This window comes from Narcine bancroftii, chromosome 6 (assembly GCF_036971445.1).
Source record: "Narcine bancroftii isolate sNarBan1 chromosome 6, sNarBan1.hap1, whole genome shotgun sequence".
Taxonomy (NCBI): Eukaryota; Metazoa; Chordata; class Chondrichthyes; order Torpediniformes; family Narcinidae; genus Narcine; species Narcine bancroftii.
In genome coordinates, this window is record NC_091474.1 from 71,691,623 (window position 1) to 71,718,944 (window position 27,322).

Sequence of the window (27,322 nt, forward strand, 5' to 3'; positions counted from 1 at the left end):
GGAAACTATAGCACCTGCGACAAACCCATGCAGGTCACAGAAGAACATACAAACTCTTTACAGACAGCATCAGATGCTGTCTTTTCAAGTACCCAGAAACTTTATCCTTAATAATGGTCCCTGCGAGGAGTCACGTGATGGAGTAGTGGCCGGTCGGGTAAAACCAGCCCTCTCCAGAAAAAAAGAAAAAGTCAAGAAAAGACAAAGCTTAACAAATATAAAGTATAAGAAATAGAAGATAAAGTTGCAGAGAAGAGAAAGAAAATGGCACCTAAGAAGGAAAAAGTAAAAACGGGAAAAAAAATAAGTCATCAGAAAAGAAAGGAGAAGGCCTTACCTGCACGAAGGAACAGGGAGCCATGGTGGCAAAGAGCGTCCGATCTCCAAGGTTGGTGTCAGCCCTGCGGAGTCGACCAATGGACTGCAAAAATGGCTCTCTGAGCCAAAGTGCACAACTGCACAATCTAAGGTAAAGGAAAAAACCGACGGGAGGGGGGCTCAGCCGAGGAGCGGGAAACCACGGCGCGACCAGCTGAGGGACGCCCGACACCAGGCCTCTCAGCTGGAAGATGAGGAAGGCAGCAGGAGAGGGAGTGAGGAACCAGGCGAGGAAGTAAGTCGACAGCGTGAACGGCAAGAGGAACCGCAATAGGAAGCCTGACAGATGAGCAGCTCAGAAGGAGAGGACCAACAGCAAGAGGCCCAGCAAGAAGAGGCAAACAACTCATCAGGAAAGACAAAAGAGACACAGATACAAAGAAGAGAAGAAGAAGACACAAACACAGGTACAGACACAGAAGAAGAGGAAGAAGACGACCAAAATCTTCACAGAGAAATAGAAGGTAAAACAGATGGACAGAATATAGATAAAGCTTTTTAGGAAGAACAAATGAGAGCATTAAAAGAATGGTTGTCATTTGAATTTAGTGCAATTAAAAGAAAAATGAAAAGAACAGAAGATAAAATGCAAAGTTTAGAACGGGTCATGACAGAAATAGGGAAAAGAGCAGAAAATGTGGAAGAACGAGAAACAGCAGTAGAAATGGAAGTAAACGACTTAAGAGGAAAATTGGAAGCAAGTGACAAAAAAATTAAAGAGACACAAGAGTTGTTAGCTCAGAAAATTGATATGTTGGAAAATTATAGTGGGCAAAACAACATAAAAATAGTGGGCCTGAAGGAGAGTGAATAAGGCACAGACATGAAGGACTTTATAAAAGGATGGATCCCGAAGGTCCTGGACATGACAGAAATGCAGGAAGAAATTGAAATAGAAAGGGCACACAGAGCACTAGCTCCGAAACCACAGACACATCAAAAACCAAGATACATCTTAGTAAAATTTTTGAGATATACAACGAGAAAATATACTGGAGCGGGCAAGGAATAAACTTAGAGAAGATAATAAACCATTGGAATACAAGGGTCAAAAAATATTTTTTTAACCCAGACATAAGTTTTGAACTCTTAAAGAAGAGGAAGGAGTTTAATTCAGCAAGAAAGAAGGTTATAAATTCATATCAAGACATCCAGCTGGGCTTAAAATATTTATCCCCGGGGAGCAAAACAGACTGTTCTCGGATCGGAGGAAGCACAAGAATTTGCAGAACGTTTGCAAGACAGGAGGAGAGATGAAGAGATGTAATAAGAATGAAGAACGGCGATAAAATATATATAAATATCTAAATACAATGCATATGTAAAGAACTAAAGAAGGAAGAGAGAAGGGAAGGAAGGAAGTAAGGGAAAAAAAGGGAGAACTTTGTTAATTGTGTAAAAAAAAGTTTTCTTGTGGGGGGGGAAGAGAATAACCGTTACTATGAAATCAGTTGACGCTTGTGAATAGGATCGCAATCCAAATGGAAAGGGGAGTTGTGTTTGCCTGGCAAGGGATAAGGGGTAACTCAGAGAGGGGGGGCCATTTGGGGTTAAGGTAATATTGGATATGGGAGTTGTTGGAGTATTTTATGTTTTAAACGTGTTGTCATACATTGAGTTTAAAAAAGGCAAAACAGAGATGAAAATGGAGAAAAGGTGGTGGTGAGGAAGCAGAAATGAGGTGTAAACAGGATACGAGATGACCACGTTCAACTATATGACTATAAACATTAATGGAATACATATCCAAATTAAAAGGAAGAGCCTATTAAATCTATTGAAAAAAGAAAAAAATAGATATAGCATTTGTGCAGGAAATGCATCTAACTGAAGTGGAACATAACAAATTAAAGAGAGACTGGGTAGGACACGTAGCGGCAGCATCATATAATTCAAAAGCTAGAGGTGTAGCCATATTAGTTAACAAAAATGTACCAATCAAAAGAGATGAGGAAATAATAGATCCAGCAGGGAGGTATGTAATGATAAAATACTCAAAATCTTGGAATTTGCTCAATATATATGCACCTAATGAAGAGGATCAAAAATATGCAGGATATTGTTTTGAAGATTGCAGATACACAAGGAAATATATTGATAGGAGGGGATTTTAACCTTAATTTGGATCCAATGTTGGATAAAACTGGACAAAAGACAAGCAAAAAGAATAAAGTGGCCAAATTATGGTTAAATCAATGCAGGAAATGAAACTTATGCATATATGGAGGAGGCAACACCCAAGAGAGAAGGAATATTCATATTATTCTAGTTGGCATAAAACATACTCAAGGATTGATATGTTTTTGTTGTCGGCCCATATTCAAGGGAGAGTTAGGAAAACAGTATAAAGCTAGATTACTATCTGATCATTCATCCTCATTATTAGCAATAGAACTGGAGGACATCCCACCAAGAACATATAGATGGAGGTTAAACTCCATGCTACTTAAAAGGCAGGAATTTAGAGAGTTTATTGAACGCCAAATTAAAACATATTTTGATATAAACACGGAATCACTGAAAGACAAATTTATATTATGGGACGAAATGAAAATCTTCATTAGAGGGCAGATTATAAGTTATGTAACTAGATGAAAAAGGACTACAATCGGGAAATAGAGCAGTTGGAAAGGGAGATAGTAAGTACAGAAAAGGAACTAGTAAAAAGGGATGATATAATGAAAAAGAGAATTGGCGGACAAAAAATAAAATACGAAACATTACAAACATACAAGGTGGAGAAGAACATAATGAAAACAAAGCAAAAGTATTACGAACTGGGAGAAAAAACACATAAAATATTAGCCTGGCAACTTAAAACAGAACAAGCTAAAAGAACTGTATTGGCATCAAGGAAAAAGGACAAACAAATTACATATAACCCAATAGAGATTAATGAAAATTTTAAGGAATTTTATGGACAATTATACCAAACTGAGAACGAGGGGAAAGATGATAAAATAGAAGAGTTTCTAGCTAAAATTGAACTGCTGAAATTGCAAGAAGAGGAACAAAATAAACTGATAAAACCATTTGAAATAGGGGAAGTACAGGATATATTAAAAAAGCTGCCGAACAATAAAACAGCAGGAGAGGATGGATTTCCAATAGAATTCTATAAAACATTTAAAGAGTTATTAATTCCTTCTCTCCTGGAAGTAATGAACCAGATAGAAGAAACACAAAACTTGCCAGATTCATGTAAAACAGCAATAATAATTACAGTAATACCAAAGACAGGGAAGGATCCATTAACACCAGCATCATATAGACCAATATCTTTACTTAACTCAGACTATAAGATAATAGCGAAATTATTAGCAAACAGATTGGCCGATTGTGTACCTAAAATAGTAAAACAAGATCAAACTGGATTTATTAAAAAAAGACGAACAGCGGATAATGTCTGTAAACTTATTAATCTAATTCATGCAGTTCAAGGAAATAAGAAACCAACAGTGGCTGTTGCATTAGACGCAGAAAAAGCCTTTGACAGGGTAGAGTGGAACTATTTATTTAAAGTATTACAGAACTTCAATCTACCAGAAAAATATATTAATTGGATTAAAACATTATATAATGGACCACTGGAGAAGGTAACAGTAAATGGATATGTATCTAACCAATTTAAATTAAGTAGGTCAACTAGTCAGGGATGTCCATTATCCCCCTCATTGTTCGTCTTAGAAATAGAACCATTGGCAGAACTGATAAGAAAAGAAAAGAAAATAAATGGGATAAAAATAAAGGAGAAGGAGTATAAAATCAGCTTATTTGCAGATGACATCATAGTAAACTTAACAGAACCAGAAATATCAATAAAAGAATTGCATAAGAAATTGAAGGAGTATGGAGAAATATCGGGGTACAAGATCAACGCAAATAAAGGTTAAGTGATGCCAATGAATAATGTGGATTATACAGAATTTAAAAAAGAATCACCATTTAAATGGCAAACACAGGCAATCCGATACCTAGGGATCAGGTTAGATAATAACTTAAACCACCTGTACAAACTAAATTATCAGTCACTAATAAAGAAATTACAGGAAGACTTAGAACATTGGAAAAAATTACTGCTAACATTGATAGGGAGGGTAAATTGCATTAAAATGATTGTCTCCCCAAGGATACAATACTTATTTCAATTGTTCCCAATTCCCTTAACAGAGAAATTTTTTAATGAACTAAAGAGAATAATAAGGAAATTCTTGTGGAAGGGGGGGAAACTGAGGATAGTGTTAGATAAATTAACAGAGAGGTACAACCAAGGTGGTTTGCAGTTACCAAACTTTAAAAATTATTATAGAGCAGCACAATTAAGGTATTTATCAGATTTTTACCAGACAAGGGAAAAACAGAGTGGACTAAGATAGAACTAGATAAAATAGGGGAGAAGGTACCAGAACATATACTTTATAAGTGGGATGAAAAGCTGGTGCAATATAAAAGCTCACCGTATTGCACCATTGACTTAATATATGGAAGAAGATCCACTCAGAAAGGAAAAAAACAAATTACCAAATACCAAAATTGTTATTGACACAAAACCCACTAATCCCTTTTACATTAGATAACATTTCCTTTAGAGAATGGGAGAGAAAAGGAATCAAAAGAATAGAAAATTGTTTTTTCGGAAATAATTTATCACCATTTGAACAAATGAAGTACAAATATGGAATACCTCATGGTACAATGTTTGCATACCATCAACTGAAAGCCTACTTAAAGGATAAATTGGGAAACAGACAGATTACCAGAAGGAAGCAGCTTTGAATATGTGATTACAGAAACAATGATAATAAAAAGATTTATAACGAACATGTACATCAAGCTGCAAGAGAAGGAAAATGATGAAATAAGCTATAAACCTAAACAAAAGTGGGAAAAGGATTTAAACAAAGATAAAAAATGAAGCATGGGAAAAGTTATGTTCTGGAACTATGAAGAATATAATAAACACAAGATTATGCATGATACAGTATAATTGGTTACACAGGTTATATATCACACCCCAAAAGTTTTTAAAAATGGGATCCAACATTATCAGATTGATGTTTTCGCTGTAAGAAGGAAATGGGAACAACAGTACATGCAATTTGGGCATGTGAGAAAGTGAAAAAGTTTTGGGAAGATTTAAATCAGGTATTAAATAAAATCACTAAAAGCAACATACCAAAAAATTCCAGAAATCTTTCTTCTAAGTAATATGTAGTAAGGAATTAGGCCTCAAATTGGATAAAGCGCAAAAAAGATTTATTATGATAGCCTTAGCAGTAGCAAAAAAATGTATAATGTCAACTTGGAAAATGGAAGAGAGGGTCAGAATACAGAAATGGTACATGGAAATTAATAAATGTATTCGATTGGAAAAAATAACACAATTTAAAAAATAAAGTTATATTATTTGAACAAATTTGGGAACCATAGATGGAACATAACAGAAAGGGCTTGCCTCGGACCGCTACCCCCTAAAATGATGGGAAGACAAAATGACTTGATCCACTCTGTAAAAGTAGATGACATATTTTTCTTGTTTATTTTTCATTGTGTGAAGACATTGTTTAATGGTTTTATTGTATTGTATATGTTGAATATTTATTGGTTTTGGAGGGGGGTGGGAAGGGGTAGGGAGAGTAGGGGGGAAAAAAAGGGAGAAAATGCCACTGTGTATATTTAATGAGAAACATTTGTATATATTTTGGTTGATATGGTTCACAGTGTGAAAAATAAAAAAATATTAAAAAAGAACTTCTTTTGTCCCAAGGTAAGACCTTTTTGGGATAATTGAGGGAACTTTTTAAGAACAAGTTACAGGCATTTTATTTCCATTAAACCCAGACTTATTCCTATTGTGGAATATAGAAGGAACAAGGCCCAAGTTGAAATTATCAATATATTACATTTGTTAAAATAGCATTAGCAGTAGCAAGGAAATGTATTGCAGTGACTTGGAAATTGGATTCACATTTAAATATGGGAAGATGGAATGCAGAAATTCAAAGCTGTATCCCTTCAGAGAAAATGACATAATTTGAGAAATAAATATGGTATATTTTTGCAAATTTGGAGCCCATATATGCAAATTTTAGGCATAAATACGTAGAAATGTTCTTCCAGCCTCTTAAGACCTGTGTCAACCTTCTTCCTTAAATTGATCATTTAAACTGTTGGAATCCAGTGTTTTGGAACATAATAACCATAATGTAATGAATGAAATTTTCTTAAATTTAAACATTTATTGTTCGGTATAATGGCTTATTAATTATAAATAAAATATTAAAAAAGAGAAAGGCATCTTGTAGACATTCCTTAAGATCCTGCATTAACCCACTTTTCCCAGATTAGAAGAACCCCATAACAGTAATATTGCCTTTCTTACTCCTGTTGTAATTTGCACCCTACATCCTGGCTGCTCAGAGGCCTGTATGCAACTAATATCATGCTTGAAAACATTTTCAAGTTCTATTCACGCTGAGAGAGTTAGATAGACAGATAAAGTCATTTCCAGGCACCTGGCAATTATCAAAATGTGGAAAAGATATTTACCTGAAATAAGTACAGGAAGAAGTTCTTTCACAGTGTTCATAGAATTGACTAGCATTACCCTGTGCTCTTGATGTGTTAGTTCCTGTTGTCTTTCATCAATCATCTTAGCCATTTTAGTCATTCCTGATTTCATGGAGCAGTGAAAGAACAAAGGCACAATTGATACATTAAAGAGATAACAACAATATTTAGACTGTTCAGAGAACAAGAAACTACAAGCTTTATCTTTTGTTACAAATTCAATGAACCCCATATACCAGGAGCAACAGAAATACACCAAAGTAGTGGTTCCTAAAACAAAATGATTTTAGAACAACAAGATCAACACTAAACTTATCGACACAATCCCTCCCCCCAACCTAATCTAAACACAAGTATGTGTAATGTGCTTTCAAGAAAGTCCTTTTTAACTGGACAATCTTCCACTGTCCATGTTTCCAAGGCTACAGTTTCCAATAATCTTCAATCCTGTGAACAGAATCAAACAGTCATTACATTCAAGCAAACCTCAGTGCTTTACTTAGAATGACCAGGAAGGAAAGTTGTGGAACATTACAGAGAGATGGTTGTTGCTTGGACACCCCAAACAGGAGCGTCTTGCAGAAGAAACGTGTCTTCTTTACAGGTTCTTCTTAGAGTTTTTTCTCCTCTTTGCCACACCAGGAAGACCAGCCACCATTCCTGATCTCCACAGACAGTACACTCAGGCTACCATATTAGAGCTCTGTCTAGTCTTGAAAAAGGAAACCTTTTCAGCAGGCTCCTCTTCCATCTAGCCTTTTCTCAGACTGCCTCCTGCTAAATGTTCTCTCTCATTCTTTGCCCCTCCCCTCCTAATGTTCCAGCACATTTTTTTGGTTTCAGTTTGCAAACGTTGCAATTTCCAGACTTTACAAAAAACACATGGCCCTAACTCTGAAAATGTTTCAGTTTCTGGGGTGTGCTTGAACATGTTGCTAAAGCCCAGAACCTCCTGTTTGCACCTGCCCTCAAACCTTGCAAGGCATGCAACCTAACAGCTAACCCAATCCCTTTTATAAGCATATTTTTAATTAACCCATTGTGTCACAATTTATCTACATGTATATACGTATATTAATTACGCTTATATTTATAGCGAAATGTACACATCTTCATATATATACAAAACATTTACACTCAAAATGATAAAATAATTTATGAAAGAAAATCATATTTGGAAAAACAATGGAGTTTTTGTGGCTGTATCTGTCAGAACAACCAAGGGAGAACCAATATATACAAGGTATTTTGATTTTAATAAGGCCTCCTTAAAGATGGGAGGAAATATTCAGGATTGCATTGTAAATTTATGGACAGATAAGAAGGAAAAAGTGGATTTTTTTCAGGGTGGCAGGAGAGATATGGGATGTCACTGGGATCAGTCTTATGACCTGTTGCTCACATTATTTATCCATGATTTGGATGAGGGAATAAAATATAATATTTCAAAGTTTGTGGACATAAAATTGGGTGGCATTGATCGTACGAGGTGAAACCAAAGATGCCCTCGGTATCTGGCACCTATGGGGATTGGTTGATGTCAGATAACTGAATTTGCTGGATGCTTGAGATTGTGTGTTATGTGGATTGGGAAAATGATCGTGGGGGGGTAAGAAGAGCCGATTTTAAACTTTCATATTTTTTACCAATTTATTTTCTGCAATTTTTTTGCCAGTTGCTTGAAATCCAGAAAACGGGGATTTTATTGCACACAGTTTGAATGGGCAAATACATGACTGGTACAAGATCGTCTCACAAATGTTGACGTGAACAGAGATCTGGGAGTCTTTGTGCACTTGTTACTGAAATTAAGCATGCATAAAGAGAAAAGCAAATGGTATTCTGCCCTTCATTCGAAGAAGTTCCCATACACCACACCTGTTGTATTTTTCTTGAATAATATAGAATCTCGCCAAGGAATGAGTGCAGCAACAATTCATCAGACTGATTTCAGGGATGATGGCTCTGAATTGATCCAAAAAAAGACAAAGTTGTCTTGGCCCACATTCAAAATTAGAGGGAATCTCATTGAAATGCACAAAATTCTGTCAGAACCAGAACTGGATGCAAGATAAATGTTTCCCCTCACAAAAGGGGAGGTGGTGGGGAAGAGTCTTGAATAAGAGTCAGATGTTAGGCTTTGGGGTGTCAATACTGAGGTAACAAAAAAAATCGTTACCTGGGAATGAAATTCACTGGAGGAATAAAAAGCAAAAGGAAACAAGAGATAGAGAATGGTCCATGATCACAATAAATAGACAAGCTTAATCAATGGAGCCAAATGTTCCCATTGCCCCTAATGATGTTCTCCATTTCAAAACACAATTGCTGTGCAAATTCATCGACAGTGGCCACCAACTTTATGAAAAGGTAAATTATGATTTTAATATAGAACACGAAACATTTATGCATCTGGTGATACAGATGTGAAATGGAAATTCAAAGATAAAAGACTTTCTTCCAATACAAATATATTTTCTTTACCTAGGAAGTCATAATTTGGTCCAAATATAAAATCCCTCTGAACATTTGGTAGAAGTGTAGCTCGGCTTGCTTTTGTCACAGTACAAATACCAAAGATAATGAATTCCTCACCTGGACCCAAGTTTTTGGTGTATGTCACCAAATCCTCCATAGTTTCTACTACTTCAGCAACTGTAAGATATTCCAAAATTCCTTTGCATACACGGATAATTTTACGGACCTGAGATAAAATTAATAAAGGCATTTTTAAAGATTACAACACAATATAAAATCCATGACAAGACAAGAAAATACACAAGCATTTTGGAAAATTTACTTCAAATGCACTGATTATCTATCTGCACCTTGAAATCCAATCTTTCTTCCAGTGTAGTTCAGTGCAGTCTTCCAATGGGAACTTGGCTTATTGCATGTTGGAGATAGGGGATAGGAGGGTGGTAGAGACACTGAACAGCATTTCTTGAGGTGTGGATGATTGCAGTGATAATGCAACCCAGTTCTTTAACTATCAAATATGGCATTTAAAAAGTAGCATATATGACATGCATAAACTTAAGGGACTTTTTTTTAAAAAAATGAATAATTCATTGAAATAGTATTTTTTTTAATATCTTTAAAGTTAAGGGTAATAAAAACCGTTTCTATGCTTTAAATGGCCAAAATAAGTGAATAAATGGAAATTTTTCCTTTTCTTTCTCCCATGGCAGACTTCACTTCAATTGGCATTGCACCTTTATTTGTATCAGCTAACCAGGATGGGTTCAACAGACAGATTTCCTGAGATAACTTGTAGCCAGCACCCAACTTTGCAGAAGGCTGGGCTGCAGATTCTGTCCAGGGTTTGGCCAGTTACAAGCATATTCACCAAGATTTTCTGCATAAGTCTTAGCACTGCTGTTTCCATTAAAAACAGAATGTACCATCGCAGAAACAGGACTTTCAGACCACATGTCTACATCAAAATGTCCTGCTTTCTCTTGATACATAATTCCTGCATGCACAGTTATACACCTAAGAGCCTCTTGAATGCTGCTATTGTATCTGCTTCCACCGCTATTTCTGGCAGTCCATTCCAAGCACTCTAAGAAAACCCTGATCCACACACCTCCCTTCAGCTTCACCAGCCCACCTTAAATGCATGTCCTCTAGTATTTTACCCAAGGAGAAAGGTTCTGACTGTCTACACTGTCAACAGTGCTCATGGTTGAGAAATACTCATCAGGTGCCATCTCAGGTCCTGACACCCCTGAGAAATTAGCTCAAGTAAGTCCACCTTGCCAGTTGCTACCCTCTTATTCAGACAACATTCTGGAAGATCCTTTCTCCAGCCTTCCGAAAGTTTCCACACCCTTTCTGCAAACTGGAAACAATGCTCCACGTATGCCTAATCAGATTTTTTATTGCTGTAGCACAGCTTCCTTACATGAATAAATTTCTAACACAGATCAAGGAAGGGTGAAAAAGTCAGATTGTCAGCCATGGATAACAGGAAGTAAAGAAATGAAATTAAAGCTAATCCATTTAAAAAAGCCGAGAGTATTGAGAAACTAGAAGATAAGGAAAACTTCAAAAAGCAGGAAAAATTGAGTAAGAAATACGCAAACCTATGTTTTGGATACACTTCCATAAACAACTTGACTGCCCATGTGGGGGGCGCGACTGTCCATGGGGGGGTGAGCAATGGAGTTGTGTACAATTAAAAATCTCTCCATTCCAGCTTTTCTTGGATCCTCGCTTCCTTTTGTTCACATAAATCTATTGATAATCCAGTTGTAAAGCACACTATAAGGATATGGGGCCAGTTCAGAAACCATTTTGGAATTTATGGGTTTTTTTCTAATTCAAGCCCTATTCTTCCAACCTTCCTTACACAATTTAGCATTTTAAGAATGGAAAAGACTGGGTATCAAGTGTTTTAAAGATCTTTCATTTGATCATTGCTTTGCATCATTTGAACAACTTTCTGAAAAGTTCAATTGACCCAATACCCATTTTTTTTTAAGATGCTTACAAATCAGACATTTTCTCCACTCTCAGATACTTAACCTTCTTGATGTACCTGATATGAACGTTGTTGATGTGTTTTTTAATGTACAACCCACTCTTAAAATGTTAATTTCCACGATTTATGATAAGGTGCCAGGTTAAGATCTACCCCTCTTGATAAAATTAAATCTGCATGAGAGCAGGATATAATCCTTTCATTGTCAGATGAGGTTTGGGACTTAGATTGTTAATTCTACATCCCTTTGTACCCATCATTGTTTTTTGCAATTTAAACATTGGCCTGCTCTCCAGTCCAGCAGGGTCTCACTTGTTGACAGTGAGAGTACAAAGATCTTTGTAAAAGTCCCAGAAATCTCCTCACTTATTTCAGATTTATTGTCAAAGTACAATCCTGAGATGCTTTTCCTTGCAGGTCAGGCAGAATTACCACTTATTGGTAGTGAAAAACTGTACATAATGTACACATGTAAACTAAGAAACAGATGCAATACAGAGAGAAAAAAAACAAACAATAAAGTGCAAAAGTAAGAGTCCTTAAACGAGTTTCTGATTGAGTTTGTCACTGAGGAGTATGATAGTGGAGGGGTACAAACTGTTCCTGGACCTGGCGGTGTGAGTCTTGTGGCAGCAGTGAGAACAGGGTGGTGTGGATCCTTGATGATGGCTGCTGCTCTTTGATGGCAGCGTTCCCTGTAGATGTTCTCAATGGTGGGAAAATTAAATAACCTGGGAAATATCCCATCCAGCCCCAGGGTGTCATGCATTTTAATGCTTTTCAAAACTCCAAGCATCATCTCTTTCTTGATTTTAAACTGTCCAAATGCATTAGCACTCTCCAGACTATGCTCCCTATCACTATACTTTGGTGAGGGGGGGGGGGGGGGGGCACGGTAAGCATAGCAGTCAAATCCAGTGCAGTTTGTACGTTCACCACACGTCTGCGTAGATTTCCTCTTGGTCCTCTAGTTTCCTCCCACCCTTCAAAAACAGACAGGGTATGTAGGCCAATAGAGTGTAATTGGGTAGCACAGGCTCATGGATTAGAAAGGCTCGTTACTGTGCTGTCTTTATAAAAAGTTCTTCTCCTGGTGAATTCCAAGGCAAAGCACTCATTTACAACCTCACCCACCTCCACGGATTTAAGCATAAATTCCCTTTAGTCCTTCAGTGCTCCTATCCTCTCCCCAAACAGCCCCTTGTTTTTAATGTATGTCTATGCAATTAATTTTGTTTTGAACAAGTACCTCTGCTTCATCAAATGTCAAGAGCAAGTCTGAAGTTCCAGAAAGAATACCCCTAGAACCATCAATGAGGTAATCACGTGCAGGTACAGCATAGGGATTGTCTTTCAGCATCTGAGCAGCCTGGATCAACTTAGTACAGGCATTTTCAACCCTGCAAACAATAAGATGGGAAATATTTACCGAGTGCTCAAGTAGCTATTATAAACAATAAATTAACTACAAATTGCAAAAGGCATTTCAACATTCAATCTACATCTCAGCGATGGGATCAGAATTCATGACCACTGACACAGGAGTACATTTGAATCCCACAATGGCAGGTGGGACACTTAAACTGATGAACATAAATCAATCTGGAATTAAAGATCACTTTCATGGAACTACTAGCCAATTATAAAAGCTCATTTGCTCCACAGCCGTGCTTCATGGAAGAAAATTTGTCATTCTTACCAGTCCATCTTACTCCTTTCTCCAGACTCACCGATGGTTATAGCATATGCTACAAGAGACTGCAGATGCTGGAATCTCAAACAACAAACCATCAGCTGAAGGGACTGAGCAGGCCAAACAGCATCAATAGGAGAAGAATAACAGCAGACACTCAGAGTTGAAATTCTTTAACAAAACAGTTTTAGTTGTGACTACCTCTCTAACTTAGGGATATTTGGGATGGACAATAAATGCAGTATTTCCAGTTAAATCTACATTCCATGAATGAAAATACAGGTATCCAATAAAATTTGACAAATCTTACTGAATGTAAAGCATAATACGAAGATGCCAGCAAAGAATTAGGTGTCACCGTAGAACTCCAAACACAGAATTATAGCATGTTTACCAAACCAGATGAAGCCATTTTGCCTGTCGCATCAACTCTGGCTTTCGAATTCAGAGCACCTCTTTCATTAGACTTCTTACCCTTTCTTCAGAACACTGCAATATTTTCACTACCATTTTGGAGGCCACTATATTTTCCATGTCTGTTTAAAAAAATGTTTTTTGAGTTATTTAAAATTATTTTACGTCCCCAATTTCTCATCTTTGACCAAAGGGAACAACCTGTCACAATCTTAACCATCCCATTAGCCTTTTCTCAAGATGAAGTCCCAGCCTCTCTCTTCTTCTACCTGCAGCCCCCAATGTCATGAACCACTCTCAACTATCTTCTGAAGGTCGAACTTGGACTTTAGGATAAAATCTCATATTTTCAAAGGAAATCAGCAGTAACTGTGGCCATTCTCCATATCAATGGATCAATGGATCCAATGGATCCATATCAATAGATCAATCATGGAGAGAGAGGAGAGCACAAAGTTCCTTGATGTGCATAACAGATGAACTATCCTGGGCCCACAACATCTCAGTCAGTAAGGTGCAACAGTTCATACTCTTCCTAACAAGGTCAAAGAATGCAAGGCTACCAGACGCAACCTTGACAAGATTTTACAGACACCCAAATGACTGTCCTGTCTGGCTACATCATTGAGTGGTATAGTAGCTGCAAAGCATCAGACCAGAATCAATACATTGAAATGGCCAAGAAGATCATTGGGGTCTGCCTTTCCTCTATTGACAACATTCTTTGGGTTTGTTGCTGAAATAAAGCTCAAAAGAATTTTTGAGGAAACTTTTCATCCAGCTCACAGTATTTTTGTCCTACCAACAAGGAGGTGGTACAGGAGCATCAAAATCAGGACTGCCAGGGTCTCTTATAAATGAGTAAATTATTCCAAAATATACATGTTCATATTTCTTTTGTCTTACATTTTCATTTATATATTGTAAATATTCATGTATAATGCATTTTCTGTATAATGCAACCCCCCCCATTTTTGAGGGGAAAAGGGAGAAAAATTTTACCCCCATTTTTGAGGGGAAAAGGGAGAAAAATTTTACCCCCATTTTTGAGGGGAAAAGGGAGAAAAATTTTACCCCCATTTTTGAGGGGAAAAGGGAGAAAAATTTTACCCCCATTTTTGAGGGGAAAAGGGAGAAAAATTTTACCCCCATTTTTGAGGGGAAAAGGGAGAAAAATTTTACCCCCATTTTTGAGGGGAAAAGGGAGAAAAATTTTACCCCCATTTTTGAGGGGAAAAGGGAGAAAAATTTTACCCCCATTTTTGAGGGGAAAAGGGAGAAAAATTTTACCCCCATTTTTGAGGGGAAAAGGGAGAAAAAATTTACCCCCATTTTTGAGGGGAAAAGGGAGAAAAATTTTACCCCCATTTTTGAGGGGAAAAGGGAGAAAAATTTTACCCCCATTTTTGAGGGGAAAAGGGAGAAAAATTTTACCCCCATTTTTGAGGGGAAAAGGGAGAAAAATTTTACCCCCATTTTTGAGGGGAAAAGGGAGAAAAAATTTACCCCCATTTTTGAGGGGAAAAGGGAGAAAAATTTTACCCCCATTTTTGAGGGGAAAAGGGAGAAAAATTTTACCCCCATACGACACACCTCCCTCGCCCGCCCGAGTCGCGCTGGCGTCCCCTCGCCCGCCCCAGTCGCGCTGGCGTCCCCTCGCCCGCCCCAGTCGCGCTGGCGTCCCCTCGCCCGCCCCAGTCGCGCTGGCGTCCCCTCGCCCGCCCCAGTCGCGCTGGCGTCCCCTCGCCCGCCCCAGTCGCGCTGGCGTCCCCTCGCCCGCCCCAGTCGCGCTGGCGTCCCCTCGCCCGCCCCAGTCGCGCTGGCGTCCCCTCGCCCGCCCCAGTCGCGCTGGCGTCCCCTCGCCCGCCCCAGTCGCGCTGGCGTCCCCTCGCCCGCCCCAGTCGCGCTGGCGTCCCCTCGCCCGCCCCAGTCGCGCTGGCGTCCCCTCGCCCGCCCCAGTCGCGCTGGCGTCCCCTCGCCCGCCCCAGTCGCGCTGGCGTCCCCTCGCCCGCCCCAGTCGCGCTGGCGTCCCCTCGCCCGTCCCAGTCGCGCTGGCGTCCCCTCGCCCGCCCCAGTCGCGCTGGCGTCCCCTCGCCCGCCCCAGTCGCGCTGGCGTCCCCTCGCCCGCCCCAGTCGCGCTGGCGTCCCTCTCCCCACCCCCCCCCCGAGTCGCGCTGGCGTCCCTCTCCCCCACCCCCCCGATTCATGCTGCCATCTCTGATAATCTTACTGATCGTTAAGCCTGGCAGAAAAAATTGTTAAAATAATAACCACATGTATAATACAACCCCCTACTTTGAGCTCGAATTTCGGTACGAAATTTTTCACATTATATACACGAATATTTACGGTATGTGCTTATTATATGTTGTGTAGTGTGTGCATGCGCACAGAGAAATACCGATAGATTTGCTTGCAAATGTACCGACAGATGATAATAAACTTGTATCTCTTATGGCTTGAATGCCTACTGTGGGTAGGCAGGATTCACCACAGCCCACAGACCAAGTGCTTTGTGCCAGGTTTTAATACTAATGTTTAAAAATTCTGTCTTACTGTTTCATGTTATTACAAAAATAAAACTCAAATTTCCTCATGGTATCTCATGTTACAACTGCACAGTCATTTACAAGAGCACATGGAGTATTGAGTGTAATTCTAGTCGCCAAGCCATTACGCTGCAAAAGATGGCGAAAGATTCATATTGTCAGAACTGAGGGCTTGCATTAGAAGATGAGGCTGGATAAGCTGAGGTTTCTCTTGATGAAAAATCAAAAGAGAGATTCTGAAGGAACTCAGTCAGTCTCACAGCATCCTCTGGACGCTGAGTTCCTCCAGCATTTGTGCGTTTTCATGACAATCACAGCATTTGCAGACTTTCACGTTGCACCCCTTTTTCATGCTGGAACATCGTAGGCAGATGGAAAAGGGCAAGTGAGCAGTTTTATGCAATGCTCAATACATACAATGGTGGACAAAGCACTTGACATCACTGTTGCCAAGCTACTGAGAATAATGCTGGGAGAGTTTTGGTGCAGAAAAGAAAAATATAGGCAGTCTCTGAGTAAGAGTTTTGATCAAGAGAATTGATTGTACTCAGATTCCTACACAAATCAGAATCAGGCATTTTTGCAGCAACCCATTTTGTAGCGTTCTGCATCACTTCTTACAATTCCTTTATTTCATTGAACAATTACCCTAACACTACCTATAACACTAGGCAGTGAAGATTTTGTTTCCTAAATATTTTTGGGTGTATTTTATGGATTTTCAACTGCTGATCACAAAAATAGTCTTAAAATTTTCTTACCATGTACCTTTTTTTTAAAGCTATAACCTATTTTTGTGATTTTCTGTCATATATTAAGTCTACTTCCAGCAGACAGAACCGTGAAGTCAAGTTTCTTGTCATCAGATTGTACAAGTACAACCTGAAGAAACATTGTTCTCCTGTCGTTGGTGCAAAACATGCAGACACACAAAACCACACGTACAGTAACACGTATACAGACAAATAATACATATGCAGGTCAAGTATTTTATCCAATAAAATAAATATTGTTTTATACAAATTATAGTCTTGGAGGGTTAGTGTGAGCAGCTCTTTTGGTCATTCAGCATTCTCTCTGCCCGTGGGAAGAACCTGTTCTTCAGCCTGGTGGTTCAGCTCTGATACACCTCTATCTCTTTCCCGACATGAGTAGCTGAAAGATGGTGCATGCGGGGTGGAAGGGGTCCTCAAAGATTCTGCGCACCCTCTTCAGACAACAATCCCGCTAGATCTCATTGATGGGGAGGAGGGAGACAACCTGTCATTGAAAATTCATTTTCTGCATTTGCACTTGGACTTCTTCCCTGCTGATCTTGGGGCAGTCAGTGAAAGGTTTCACCAGGACACTTTAACCATGGAAAAGCCATATCAGCAACTGGAATCTATCAGTGCTGGCCGACTATTGTTGGACACTGACGCAAGAAGCATCAGGTGCTGAATGCAAACGAAAATCAGCGAAAAAAACATTTTTAGGTTAGTTGAACTTGCACAATGTCAGATTTATTGTCAGAGTGCATTCGTGACATCACACACAACCCTGAGATTTTTTTTTCTGCAGGCAAGACAGAATTACCACTTATTGGTCATGAGAAAAAAATTGTAAACATATACATGTAATTAAAGAACTGTAAACAAACTGACTGTGCAATACAGAGAGAATTCTTTTTATTAAAAAAAAATCAATTAAATGGATGAGTAAGAGTCCTTCAACGAGACCCTGATGGAGTGTGTCATTGAGGGGTCTGATGGTGGAGGGTAGCAGCTGTTCATGAACCTGGTGATGAGCGTCTTGTGGCACTTGTACCTCTTTCTTGATGGCATCAGGTGAGAATCGAGCGTGTACTGGGTGATGTGAATCCTTGATGATGGCTGCTGCTCTCCAACAGCAGCATTCCTTGTAGATGGTCTTGATAGTAGGGAGGATTTTGCCTGTGATTTCATGGGCTGTATCCACTAGCTTTTGGAGGGTTTTTACACTCGGGTATTGGTGTCTCCATACCAGACCATGATGCAGCCGGTCAGCACACTTTCCACTACACATCTGTCAAAATTTGCCAGGGTTTCTGGTGTCATTCCAAACTTCCGCAAACTCTCAAGGAAGTGGAGACACTGACGTGCTTTCTTCACGATGGCATTAGCATGTTGGGTCCAGGAAAGATCCTCCAACATAGTGATTCCCAAGAACTGAAATTTGTTTACCCTCTGCTCCCCCAATGATCACTGGATTGTATATCTCTGGCTTTCCCTTCCTGAAGTCAACAATCAGCTCCTTAGTTTTGGAGACATTGAATCCATGATTGTTGTTGGTGCACCATTCAGCCAAGTTTTCAATTTCCCTCCTGTGTGCTGACTCATCCCCTCTCTTTACATGAACCCCTACCATGACATCATCACCAAATTTGTAGATGGTGTTACTGTCGTACCGAGCCACACAATGTGTCAGCTTCATCATGTGATTAAATATGCTATATTCATTAAAAGTTAATTTAATGTTTTTCCAACTTCCTTTGTGATACAGAATATCTGAAATTATCTGTGTGCTCAGCTTGAAGTCGTCTATCATAATCCTCAATTCTTATTCAGGAAGCAAACTTTTTGAAAAAGTTTGTTCTCCAGTGTAATTAAACTGATTGAATATATTCAGCATCTAGGAATTAAAGGATACCATGATACATTTTATCATTATCACTAGCTTGAAAAATGCTTTGAAAATGTATGGGATCATTTTCATGCAGTAAACCTTCTTTAAGGTTATTCATAACCCAGGGAGCCCAAGCTCTGGGAAAAATGGGAGGGAGAGAGAAGAAGCAAAGTTACTAGGTGAAATCTACAACCATTTCCAAGTGTGAAAAAAGGATCAATGACAGTTAAAACTATAACACGTGCAAGACCCATTAATAAAAAGCTTCTCTTGCACAAATGAATTGATATTGCAGTTATTCTACAAAATTACTTTGAATGAACATGAAGTCATATTTACTTAATGAAGGCCGGTGGCATATCCCGCTTCATGACTTGGTCTTCAGTAGTCTGTACAGTCTCTTTCCCAACCTGAAATCAATACATGTTGCCATTTTAATATTCAGCACATTATTTACCACCATGCATAATCTCCATACCAAATACAGTATTTCAACAATAAATAGTAGTGGCAGAGAATTGTTTCAGCAGCGATTCACCATTCTCACTGCCCGTGGGAAGAAGCTGTTCCTCAACTCAGTAGTTCTGGCTTCGATACTTCTGCATCTTTTCCCGATGGGAGTGGGTGGAAGATACTGCTATATGCGGGGTAGTAGGGGTCCGCTCTGATTTGGCGAAGTCTCTTGCAGCTTTAGTCATTAGGGGCATTTGTGCTATCCCAGATTTCCCACATCCTGCAATTGGAGCATACCAATGCTCTAGCTGCCATCCCCACTGCCTCCTCTGGCTTATTATAAAAAGACCTTACCTGTAGCAGGTCCTCAGCCTCTGCTCCCCAAAGCCTCTAAATCTCCACTCCTACACAGGGTCACTCCACTTGACCTTCCCTTCTTTTTATTTGCTGCTCGCTCTATCTGTATCAAAAGACTCCAAACAATCACCAAGGATTTTACTCCGCTTTAATTTAAACTAATCCTGAAACAAAACACAGCTTCCAACAGTCTTAGCTTTGTCTCTAACTTTTGAGGCAATCATCTTGAACCTCAACTTTCCACTCTCAATGTGGCCCTATACACACAATGGCTGCTCTACTTATACCTCTCACCTATTTGAAGTGTCCCACTTTCACTCACTCTCGCTTCAACTCCCATGTTATATCTTTTGAAGCTTTTTCTCTGCAAAACTACATTCTAAATTGATTTCAACCAGCAGCTGGTAGAATTTTCCACATAGCTGAAAGAATTGATTGAAGTAAATACAATAGAGTGGGTGCAAACATGTTAGCAATTTAAAATTATAATCCTCATTTTCCCTAACATTCTTTGAGCTGTTTGGTTGAAACCACAAAACTTCTACAAGACAATCGCAAATAGCAATTAAGGCAAGCTAAAAATGAACTGAGCACCAGTACCACCCAACCACTCACCTGATTAAAAACAGAAAATGCTGGGGAATACCCTGCAGGTCAGTCTATACATAATTTTCTATTTTTATTTCATACAGTTCTGACTTTCAGGTTACTTTTATCACAAATTCTTTTGCTACTTCAAAGTTTTCACTTTCAGTTGAAGTTCATCTGGAGAACTCATTCACATTATTGGTTTTAAATTGTTTACACATCAGCAGCCCACTCTTTACTCTCGTGTTTACTTCAAGTCAATTCTTTTGACGTGAGGCTCAATTCATCTCTATTTAGGACCTTGTTGATTGTCAGTAATTGGATCTTAAAATGCTGACGATATAGTTTTTATAACGATGCTTTTACCAATAAGGAAATTGACATTTCACATACGTCTACTTCATTGCCATGCCAAAAAAAGATGGATCCAATTTTACTGCTCCTTGATGTAATATCACTGATCAGGTTCAAGCAGCCAGAAATGGACATGCTGTCATTGATTGCAAAGGGCAATCTGGCATAATCCCCAGATGTTTTAAACCATTTAATGACTGCAATAGGAATAAGATTTGCATACGAGATTAAAAATTGTAATGTCAAATACTGAACATCAATGTAATTTCAACTTTGCTCCTTTCCAGAACCACTTAAAAGATTATGCAAAATGCTCAGGCACAATTCTAAAGTATTGTGTTAAATTATACATGCAAGAAAATCTATTCAGATATACACATGTTTCTGGTGGAAATAATAATAGAATATATTTTCTGCAGTAGCTTAAGTTTATGTATATCTGAGCAATTTTAATCAATTTAAATTCAGAGAAACCGATGTTGTTAAGTCAATGCAACTTGATTTCAAGCTGAAGCCAAAAACTCTCAAAGCTATGATCTGACATTTAAATAAAAATGTCTAGAAGAGGCTAAAGGATTGGCCTTTTATGCACCTGTTCACATCTGAATGAAATACAACTATCCATAGCTACCTCAATCAGATCTCCCACAACACTGACTGAGAGGAGCTTCAAGCCTTCTGTCTAATCTTGTGTCAAATCCTTGTCATATATGGGGAAAGAAAACATGCAAAGTCAAGTTCCCTTTCAGAATGAACAAATGTATTACGCATTAAAATTGCCTTAATATTGCATAAATTGCTAGAGGAAGTCACATGATGGAGTAGTGGCCGGTCAGATTGAACCAGCACTCTCCAGAAAAAAAGTTTAGAAAAGAGAGCTCAACGAAGATGAAACAAAGATAACAGAAGATAAAGTTACAGAGAAGAATAAGAAGATGGCACCCAAGAGATAGTAAAAATAATGGGGGAAAAAGATGAAGAAAAAACATCGGAGAAGAAAGAAGAAGGCCTTACCTGCACACATGAGAAGGGAACTAAAGTGATGAAGAGCAGCAGATCTGGTGAGTGCTCTGCAAAGTCGTGACCCCCCCCCCCCACACTCCCCCAACCGATGGACTGGAAAAATGGCTCTCTGAACCAAACAAAAGTGTGCAATCAAAAAATAAAGTGAACACCGACGGGAGCTGAGGAGCGGGCAGCTGCAACGCGACCAGCTGAGGGACACCCGACATCAGGGTGCTCAGCTGGAAGGACATAACAGCAGCGAGGAGAGAATCGAGGGTGAATGGCAACAGGACGAGCAACAGAAGGAGCCCCATCAGAGAAGACACTCGACTGGAGGCCCAACAGCAAGAGGAGGACAAAGTCATGGAAGTAATTCATCAGGAAAAGCAGAAGAGACAGATACAAAGAGAAGAAGACAAAAACACAGACACAGATACAGAAGGAGAGGAAGAAGATCAATACCTTCACAGAAAAATAGGAGGTAAAACAGATGGACAAAATATAGATAAAGCTTTTTTTGAAGAGCAAATGAGATCATTAAAGAATGGTTGTCATTAGAGTTTAGTGCAATTAAAAGAAAAATGAAAAGAGCAGAAAACAAAATGCAAAGTCTAGAACGAGTCATGACAGAAATAGGGAAAAGAGTAGAGAGTGTGGAGGAACGGGAAACTGCTGTAGAATAGGAAGTAAATGATTTAAGAGAAAAATTGGAAGAAAGTGACAAAAAATTAAAGAGACACACAAGTTGTTATCTCAGAAAATTGATATGTTGGAAAACTACAGTAGGCGAAACAACATAGAAATAGTGGGACTGAAGGAGGATGAAGGCCCAGACATGAAGGAATTTATAAAAGAGTAGATCCCGATGGTGTTGGGAACGACAGAATTGCATGAAGAAATGGAAATAGAAAGGGCCCACAGAGCATTAGTACCGAAGGCTCAGACACATCAAAGACCGAGATCCATCTAAGTAAAATTTTTTAAGATATACGACTAGAGAAAATATAGTGGAGCAAGCAAGAAATAAAATTAGAGAGGATAATAAGCCGATGGAATATAAGGGACAAAAAATATTTTTCTACCAGGTCATAAGCTTTGAACTCTTAAAGAAGAGGAAGGAATTTAATACGGTGAAAATGATTTTATGGAAAAAAAGATTAGAAATTCATATTAAGACATCCAGCCGTACTTAAAGTATTTATACCTGGGGAACAAAACAGGCTATTCTCGGATCCAGAGAAAGCACAAGAATTTCCAGAACATTTGCAGGACAGAAGAAGAGATGAAGAGATGTAACTGGAAAGAAGCAATAAAGTATATATAAAGATGTAATATTATAAAGTAAAAATAATGTATATGTAAAGAACTAAAGATGGTAAAGAGAAGGGAAGGAAGGAAGAAGGGGAGGAAATGAAGAAAAGAGAGAGCTTTGTTTTATGTATAAAAAAGTGTTTTCTGGAGGGGGCTGGGGGGGAGAAAATAACTGTCACTGTGAAATCAGTTGACGCTTGCGAGCAAGATCGCAAACCAAATGGAAAGGGGAGTTGTGGTTGCCCAGCAAGGGAAAAGGGGCAACTCAGAGAGGGGGGGGGGGGGGGGGGGAGTTGTTATTGGGTGTGGGGATTGTCAGAGTACTTCATGTTTTAAATGTGTTGTCATACATGGAGATTAAAAAGGGAAGCATAAAAGACGAAAATAGGGAAAAAGGGGATGGAGGTAGCAAGGAGGCGGAAAAGAGGTGTAAACAAGATACAAGATGGCCACATTGAACTATATGACTATAGACATTAATGGAATACATAACCAAATTAAATGGAAGAGGCTTCTAAATTTACTGAAAAAAGAAAAAAATAGATATAGCATTTGTCCAGGAAATGCATCTAACTGAAATGGAACATAACAAATTAAAGAGAGACTGGGTAGGACACATAGCAGCAGCATCATATAATTCAAAAGCTAGATGTGTAGCCATATTAGTTAACAAAAATGTACCAATCAAAATAGAGGAGGAAATAATAGATCCAACAGGGAGGTATGTAATGATAAAATGTCAGATATACTCAGAATTTTGGAATTTGCTCAATATATATGCTCCTAACGAGGAGGATCAAAAGTTTATGCAAGATATTATTTTGAAGGTTGCAGCCACGCAAGGAAATATATTGATAGGAAGGGATTTTAACATTAATTTGGATCCAATGTTGGATAAAAGTGATCAAAAGACGAGCAAAAAGAATAAGGTAGCCAAATTTATGGTTAAAACAATGCAGGAAATGAAACTTATGGATATATGGAGAAGGCAGCACCCAAAAGAAGAGGAATATTCATATTATTCTAGTTGGCATAAAACATACTCAAGGATTTATATGTTTTTGTTGTCAGCCCATATTCAAGGGAGTCAGGAAAACTGAGTATACTACAATTGGCAATAGAACTGGAGGGCATCCCACCAAGAACATATAGATGGAGGTTAAATCCCATGCTACTTAAAAGACAGGAATTTAGAGAGTTTATTGAACATCAAATTAAAACATATTTGAAATAAACAGAATTAGTTAAAGATAAATTTATACTATGGGATGCAATGAAAGCTTTTATTAGAGGACAGGTAATAAGTTATGTAACTAAGATGAAAAAGGAATACAATCGGGAAATAGAGGAAACAGATTGAAATTACCAGAAGGAAGCAGCTTTGAATATGTGATTACAGATACCATGATAATTAAAGAATTTATAACCAATATGTACATTAAGCTGCAAGGTAAGGAAATTTTTTTTTAATTTTTATTTTTCACACCATAAACCACATTGACCATGATACATACATTTTCCTTTTCAAATATATAGTGTCATTTTCTCCCCCCCTCCCTCCTCCCATCCCACCCTCCCTACCTCCCACCCCATCCATTTAAAGTACAAAATCTAAGATACATTAAACCAGTCAAACAATGTTGTCATTCAATAAATATAAACAAGAAATTCCACTGAGTCAATTCTTTTCATTTCCTTCTCCTTTCGTTAATTTAGGTGGTAAATGTCCCCGGTAGGTTTTCTCTATTGTGTTTCATGTATGGCTCCCATATTTGTTCAAATATTTCAATATTATTTCTTAAACCATATGTTATTTTTTCTAATGGAATACATTTATTCATTTCTATATACCATTGTTGTATTTTCAAATTATCTTCCAATTTCCAGGTTGTCATAATACATTTTTTTGCTACGGCTAGAGCTATCTTAGCAAATCTTTTTTGTGCACCATCCAAATCAATTCCAAATTCTTTGTTTTTTATGTTACTTAGGAGGAAGATCCCTGGATTTTTTGGTATATTGTTTTCTGTAATTTTATTTAATATTTGGTTTAGATCTTCCCAAAATTTTTCTACTTTCTCACATGTCCAGATTGCATGAATTGTTGTTCCCATTTCTTTTTTTACATCGAAAACATCTATCAGATACTGTTGGGTCCCATTTATTTAACTTTTGAGGTGTAATGTATAGCCTGTGTATCCAGTTATATTGTATCATACGTAACCTCATATTTATTGTATTTCTCATCGTTCCAGAACATAATTTCTCCCATGTTTCCTTTTTTATCTTTATATTTAAATCTTGTTCCCATTTTTGTTTAGTTTTACCATTTGTTTCCTCATTCTCCTTTTCTTGCAGTTTAATATACATATCTGTTATAAATCTTTTGATTATCATTGTATCTGTAATCACATATTCAAAGTTACTTCCCTCTGGTAACCTCAGACTGCTTCCTAATTTGTCAGGTAAGGAAAATGTTGAAACAAACTATAAACCCAAACAAAACTGGAAAAAGAACTTAAATATTGTAAGGTAAAACATCATGAGATGGGAATGTGTAAGGAGTTACCCTGTGCAGGGCTGTAACAAGATGTGAATGCATCCTTGTACTTACAAGATAAGAGAGACATTGATGGATTGAGAGGCAGGAAGCTAGCAGGGAAAGGATAGCAACAGTTTTAGTCATTGGACAAGTAATGATATGATGATGTTCTAAGCACGTATCCAAGGGTATAAAAAAATCACCATTTTGCTGATAACGGCAGAATGCATTCTCCAACTAACATTGTTAGTTGCAAGTGTTACAATCCGGTAATAAAGAACAAAGAACCCTGATTTCGACTCAGTCTGGTGTTTGTCTCACTCATTCATGAACAAAGCAGACCTAACAATTTGGTGACCCCGACGTGATGGGTGAGTGAACACTGGACGACGGTTTCTGTTTTTTCTGACAATCATCTCAGCCGGCTGATAAAAAGGTCCAGAGAAGCCTGTTTTAACAAAATTCTCTTTTTTTTTTAAAATCTTTATGATTGTCAGTAAGAACTGGAGATCGGACAAATTAGACGACCACAATTGAAGGTCGCATGCCAGGATTGTAACACGTAAGTGATTACAGACAAGATAAAAGTCCTTAAGGTGTTTGAATGACATTTATTAAGTGCTTCGCAAGAAACTACTAGAGTTTAAAAGTCTTTATTGTGTCGTTGCAAAGTCCAATAGAGTGAGAAGGTGGTCTATAAACAATTGAGGACCTGAGTTTTCTGCCCTAAACTGGTTATTAAGAGGAGAAATCTCCCACGTGAAGGTTGGGCTTTGAAAGAAAACAAAGGTTCAGGCTTATTGGCCTCAATTGTATCTGAGAGACTGACTTATAAATGTCCGGTAGGTATGATAATGTCTGTACACTTGAGAAGTTAAGAATTTATTTCCCCAATTCGCCGTGGTGGAATACCACAGCAGACACTAGAGACCTTGAGACAACAAAAAAAGTACTCAGGGACGCCTGCCTGGTGAACAAGAACGACGACAGAAGGCTGCGACAGCTGTGTCCGGATCAGGTAGGAGATATTAATGAAAAAGTTGACAAACTCCTAAGAGACACCCGGTTTATTCGAAATACTTTTGATAAGTTAAATGAGGGTATTCCCAACATCACCAAGGAGATAAAGTTACGTAAATTCATAGATTGGTACAGGGAAACAGGACAAAAGTATAGCCCAAATATTTGGTTTTCTAGTTGTAATTTAACTTTCAGACCCCTTTGGGAAAACAGAGAGTGGAAAACGAGCAATCAGAGTATACAGGACAGTCTGAAGTCAATTGGAGGACAAGACTTAGAGACTGTTCCTTTAAAAGATATTAGTCATCCAGCTTGCAAGGAGACATTTTTAAAAGCAATTTTCGTTGACATAGATCCCCTAAACGGACAAGAACCTAAATTAAAACAGGCATTAGAAAGCGGTCCCGCAGCTATGGCTGTACAGTTGCCTGCTAAGACTTTTGACCAAGTTATTAAGGAAATTAATCAGGAATTAGAGGAGCGAAATACCAGTAATGCGGCATTGGAAAAACAAAAAATGCTCCGAAAATGTGTAGACCGCTGGAGGAAGAGGGGTTGGTTACCCGGGGGCACTGAGATGTTCCTGACAGGTGAGGGAAACAAAATTTTAAAACGTAGAGTCTTAGGCAAGCTGGAAGAAACAAAACGGGACACAGAAAACAAAATCTTTAATCGCGAGTCAGAAAAAAAGAGGGTGAGAGACAAGGAGATTCAGTACCGCGATGTCCTAGCTCTATTTGAAGAATTTGGTCTCCCTGGTAACCCACCTGTTACTGCCCCTGTAGAAATAGCTTGTAGACCCCCGCCCTATACATATGTGGAGTCAAAAGGTGCCCCTGGCACCCCAGATGGGATCCTGGAGTCACGTCCCTTATATCCAGATATTGAGACACTGGGGTGTGACAAGAACCTCGGGAATAGGGACACATCAGACGAGGTACAGGCCCCTTTAATAAAAA

At 38.5% G+C, this 27,322-nt stretch overlaps 1 protein-coding gene across 2 annotated transcripts in view; it reads right to left on the minus strand.

Annotated features, from left to right (window-relative positions):
* The window catches only part of LOC138736186 (vinculin), a 114,920-nt gene that overhangs the window by 65,074 nt on the left and 22,524 nt on the right, over positions 1-27,322 (minus strand). For both annotated transcript variants that reach the window (XM_069885265.1, XM_069885264.1), the window contains exons 2-5: positions 19,073-19,143; positions 12,684-12,834; positions 9,544-9,652; positions 6,928-7,050 (exon numbers count right to left, since the gene is read on the minus strand). In XM_069885265.1, the coding sequence (XP_069741366.1) occupies positions 6,928-7,050; positions 9,544-9,652; positions 12,684-12,834; positions 19,073-19,143 (454 nt within the window). The remainder of the gene's footprint in view (positions 1-6,927; positions 7,051-9,543; positions 9,653-12,683; positions 12,835-19,072; positions 19,144-27,322) is intronic.